Raw genomic sequence first — 4,978 nt, forward strand, 5'->3', positions numbered from 1 at the left:
GCCTGCTTCTCCCTCTGCCTCTGTTGCTCCCCTGCTTGTGCGCACTCTCTCTCTCAAATAAATAAATAAAATCTTAAAAAAAAAAAAAAAAAAGAGAGGGTGCCTGGGTGGCTCAGTGGGTTAAGCCGCTGCCTTCGGCTCAGGTCATGATCTCAGGGTCCTGGGATCGAGTCCCGCATCGGGCTCTCTGCTCAGCAGGGAGCCTGCTTCCTCCTCTCTCTCTGCCTGCCTCTCTGCCTACTTGTAATCTCTCTCTGTGTGTCAAATAATTAAATAAAATCTTAAAAAAAAAAAAGAAGGAAAGAAAAGAGAAACGGTATCCCGTCCCCCGGAGCTGTGTGGTTTGGGGATCTGGGCGTTGTCGCTGAGCCCAGCCCTCATCTGTGAAGTGGCCCATAAGCAGGGGCTCCGCATGCCGTCGCGGGGATGAAAGTCTCCACCGTCCCCCAGGTGAGCGCGGGGGCAGAGCTGTAGGGAGAGGCACCTCGGGGACATTGTCCTGCTGGGGTCCTGGGCTCCGTGCTGGTCAGCGTCGCACGCCCGGGGCCGGGAGAGGCGGGCACTCAGCCCGAGCCACATTTCTGCTGACCGGGCAGCCTTCTCCCTGAGCTCACGCTTTCCAGACAAATCCCCCTAATGCTTCCATTCTGTCGTGGGCATATATACGGAGGACCGTCCCCGGGGCTCTCCACTGCACTGCCCAGAGGCCCCTGCCCGACTCCCCGCCAGCCCCGGGTCCCTGCACCGCTGACGCCCAACATGGACATCGCCATCCAGCAGCCCTGGTTCAAGCGTGCGCTGGGCCCCTTCTACCCCAGCCGGCTGTTCGACCAGTTTTTCGGTGAGGGTCTCTTCGAGTACGACCTGCTGCCTTTCCTGTCCTCGACCATCAGCCCCTACTACCGCCAGTCCCTCTTCCGCACCGTGCTGGACTCCGGCGTCTCCGAGGTAAGACCCGCCGGCCGGCTGGCTTCTCCTGCCGGTCGGAGGAGCACGCGGCCGTGGCTGGAGGGGAAGAGGGCTTCCCGGGGGCCGGCCCAGAGCTGAGGCAGCCCGGTCTCCCACGTCTGGGATCTTCTGGTCGGGTGGAGGCACTCTCCCCCCAAACCCCTGACGGCTCCCCTGACCTGCAGCGAGGAGCCTCCCAGGGCTCTGAGAAAGGGTCTGGAGGGAGCCCGAGCCCACGCAGGGTCCCTCCCTCCCAGCAGCGCATGGCCCATGGCGGTTTGTGATGTACGCCACGCGGTGCCAGCCCCGGAGCAACCCCGGACAGGCGGGTGTGGGGGTCCCCGCTCTCCACCTGTTCCTTCCCCAGGAAGCCTGGGAGGGTGGGCCGCGTGCACAGGGCCCGGCCCAAAGGGGAGCCACCAGACCGCTGGCCGCCCCTCCTTGAGCCCCACCACGGACCCCAGGGTCAAAAGGTCTGGAACAGCCAGGTCTCCCCCACCGCCCCAAAGCAGAGGCCGGCCGGGAGCGGAGGCAGTGCCCATCACCTCCTTCGGCCGACACTCGCGGAGCCGAGGGCTGTGACCTTATTCAGAGAGCTAGGTCCGGCCTGCCCGCCAGCCGACCCGGAACGGGTCTCCTGACCCATACCCAGCTGACCCTACCCAGCCACAGTCCATCCCCAACGAGGCCGTTGGCGGCGGGTCCCTGGGGCCTGGGACGCTGGCCCCTCCACACGGGCCGCTCTGGCCGGCCCCGCTGGAACCTCGGCCCTGGTGGACCCACATGACCGGCGTGCGGGTTTCAGGTCCGATCTGACCGAGACAAGTTCGTCATCTTCCTGGACGTGAAGCACTTCTCTCCGGAGGACCTCACCGTGAAGGTGCTGGAGGACTTTGTGGAGATCCACGGCAAACACAACGAGAGGCAGGTGAGTCCGGGCACCTCGCACCGGCCTCCCTGGGGCCCTGCCCCCCGCCCGCCGGCCGCCCCGGCTCCTTCCAAATCGCACGGGTGAGGGGTGCGAGTAGGGCGCATCCCGAGAGATGCCAGGTGCTAACAGGGTGAGCTTGGAGCCCACGCGGATTTGCACGGAAACCCACGCGTGACGGCTGAGCCGGGAGTGCAAGGCGCGGCCCGAGGCCCAGACGCCGCATCTGTTCTCTGCCTGCTGGACCCGCAGGTGGCAGAGACCTCAGGGAGGTCGTGGCCTGCCCGGCCCCATAGCTTCTCGGCGGCAGAGGCCGGGCTTTCTGGTCATGGTTGGGGAAGCTACGTGGGGAGGCTGGGGGGTGGGGGGCCCTGCCTCCGTGTCTCCCGCCCCTCCCATCCTGGGCCATGCGTGGTGCTGTGGTCCACACCACTCCGAGCCCGGAGGATGAGGTCGGGCCCCGGGGCCGAGGCTCTGACCCGGGGGGGCCGGGTGTGGGTCACGGGTAAACGCCAATCCGACACCAGTTTGAGGTGGGTCAGAGCCGCTCATGCAAGTCTCCAGTGAGATGAGTCTGATGAGCCACGTCCACGGCAGAGACTGGCCCCAGGCTGGCCTGGACCTGTAGCCCGGAGGCCGGGAGCCCTCCATGGAGCATTCTGGGCCTCCCACCCCTCCGTGTGGGAGCGTCGTGGGCCGGACCCCGTGGTGCCTTCACCATGGAAGGTCGGCGGCCCCCGGCGGTGCTGCCTCTGACTGTGCCCTTCCCCGCGCCCGGCCCAGGACGACCACGGCTACATCTCCCGCGAGTTCCACCGCCGCTACCGTCTGCCGTCCAACGTGGACCAGTCGGCGCTCTCCTGCTCTCTGTCCGCGGACGGCATGCTGACCTTCTCCGGCCCCAAGGTCCCATCCGGTGTGGACGCTGGCCACAGCGAGAGAGCCATCCCTGTGTCGCGGGAGGAGAAGCCCAGCTCTGCGCCCTCGTCCTAAGCTCAGCCTTGGCCTCGGCTGCCCCGCGCCTGCCCCACGGCCCCTCCGCCGGGGGAGCCGCGGAAAGTGGGGTGTCACTTCCCTTTGCTTTCCCTGTGCTCATTTCCTTCTCCTCTTCTCTGGGGGACGAGGCTTCGAGAGGGTTGACTGGAGGGCTCGGGGCCTCGGCCTGGGGTGCTGTGGCCTCAGGGTGACCCCGACCCCCCGCTCCGGCCAGCTGGTGGACGCCATCGCCGCGCCGGCGGCTCGAGACAACGGCCCCGCGCTCCCCGAGGATGCAGGCTCCGGGTCGCCTCTGGGTCTCCGGGGCTGGCCGGGGGCACCTTGGCCCTTGCTGGTGGGCGCCCGCCGTCAGGACCCGGCCGCGTGTCCTGCCCACGTCTCCCGGGTGCCCTGAGGTCCGTGTGGCGGAGGCTCCCGTGTGCCTGGGCTCTCGGCGGCCCGTCCTCTCCGACCGCCTTCCCTCCGCCCTTCCCCTCTGTCCTTCCGCTCCCGGGGCCCCGGGGCGCCCCCCACGATGCAGCCCGCGGCAGTCAATAAAGAGCAGGTGACACAAGCAACTGCTGACTGGTGGCCGTCCTCTTCCCTCGGGGCTTGGGGGGCCGCAGACGGCAGCGGGGGTGCAGGGGGCATGCGGGGGCACGGAGGCGGGGTCTGCCGGGTCCTGCCTCCCCGTGCCCCGCTCACGCCCCCCTTCCTCCACGTGCCTCCCTGCACCCCTGCTCGGTAGGAAGGAGAGGGTTTCGGTGGAGACCGCGGTGGGGGGATGGAGGAAGCGGGCGCGAATCAGGGCTCCCTTCTCCAGCCTCGGGGAACAGGCGCCGGCGGGGCCTCCCCTCCTCTGCGCGGCTTCTGTCCTGGCTCCCTTGGGGGTGCCCTGGAAGGGTCCTGGGTCCATGGCTCCCCAAGGGATGAGGAGGGGCAGTCAAGCGTGGTCAGAACATGTCTCCCTCCCTGCGTGGGAGGCGCCTCGGCTCACGCACCTGGGAACAGACACCCCCTGGGGGGCTTCGGGTGACCAGGGCTGAGTGTCCTGCGCTGCCTCCCCCACCCGGGGGGACGACCTTCTCAGGGTCTGCTCAGCCTCCGGGCAGCCGGTGGGGACTAGGCCCAGCGGCCCACAGCTTCCACGGGGGAGCGGCTCGGCGAGGGGCCCCGCACTTGCACAGTGACCGTGGGAGGGGGAGGGGGCCGCCACGTGCATCTCTGGGCGCAGAAGGTGGGCAGACGGCGGGGCCCGCCAGCCACTGCTGCTGGTGGGCTGTGTCGGGGACCCTCTCCCGGGGAGTGGAGGTCAGGGACACGGGGGACCCTGCCACCCTGTTGAGTGGAAGGCGGCTTGTGTAGGCGTGCACATGGGTGTGCAAGCATGCACACACGCTCTTACACACACACACACACACACACACACACAGTCTATCACCCTGGGCTTGAGTCCACCTCAAGAGGGGCCCGGAAGGCCCTGGGAGGCCCCCAGAGTGCCCCCGACTGCCCACTGGCCCTGTTCCTTCCAACAAGAAGCACCCCTTGTGCTGTTGTCATTAAAAATTTATTTTTTAAAGATTTTGTTTATTTATTTGACACAGAGAAATCACGAGTAGGCAGAGAGGCAGGCAGAGAGAGAGGAGGAAGCAGCCTCCCTGCTGAGCAGAGAGCCCGATGCGGGGCTGGATCCCAGGACCCTGGGATCGTGACCTGAGCTGAAGGCAGAGGCTTTAACCCACTGAGCCACCCAGGTGCCCCTATCTTGTCATTTAATCCACATTTGTCAGAAACGTGGGCTGCTCTGTGGTGGGGGGCAAAACTGGCCCCTCCATGAGGGGCCAGGGGCTGGATATTTGGGAAAATCAGAGCCTCTGAAGCTCTCTCCTCCTCCTGCTTCTGCCCCAGACTGGCTGTCCCCCGAAGATGACGAGCTTCTGCCCAGCGTGGCAGGTGGCTGCGTGGCTGGCAGATCGTGGGCCCGGCCGGCCGCAGCCAGAACTGGGCTGTCGGGTGCTGGTGGCCTTGCGTTCACGGCGGTTCTTGCATGGGGCTCGGAATGGACTCAGCTGTGTCCCTCAAATTCCTGTGTCGAAGGCCCAGCCCCAGAGCTCAGAGCGTCACTGT

At 66.7% G+C, this 4,978-nt stretch overlaps 1 protein-coding gene across 1 annotated transcript; it reads left to right on the plus strand.

Annotated features, from left to right (window-relative positions):
- The first annotated feature begins 677 nt into the window (after nt 1–677).
- On the plus strand, nt 678–3,423 carry CRYAA (crystallin alpha A). The gene is made up of 3 exons (XM_032303023.1): nt 678–948; nt 1,754–1,876; nt 2,660–3,423. The coding sequence occupies exons 1-3, from the start codon at nt 760–762 to the stop codon at nt 2,867–2,869; spliced, it is 522 nt and encodes a 173-aa protein (XP_032158914.1). The 5' UTR covers nt 678–759; the 3' UTR covers nt 2,870–3,423.
- The last annotated feature ends 1,555 nt before the right edge of the window (nt 3,424–4,978 follow it).

The sequence above is a fragment of the Mustela erminea genome, chromosome 1 (genome assembly GCF_009829155.1).
Source record: "Mustela erminea isolate mMusErm1 chromosome 1, mMusErm1.Pri, whole genome shotgun sequence".
Lineage (NCBI taxonomy): Eukaryota > Metazoa > Chordata > Mammalia > Carnivora > Mustelidae > Mustela > Mustela erminea.

Excerpts from the sequence above, each read along its gene's own strand:
- CRYAA (XM_032303023.1), top strand. The coding sequence starts at position 760 with ATGGACATCGCCATCCAGCAGCCCTGGTTCAAGCGTGCGCTGGGCCCC. Across the intron at positions 949-1,753 it reads TGGACTCCGGCGTCTCCGAG|GTCCGATCTGACCGAGACAA; the intron begins GTAAGACCCGCC and ends TGCGGGTTTCAG. Across the intron at positions 1,877-2,659 it reads GCAAACACAACGAGAGGCAG|GACGACCACGGCTACATCTC; the intron begins GTGAGTCCGGGC and ends CGCCCGGCCCAG.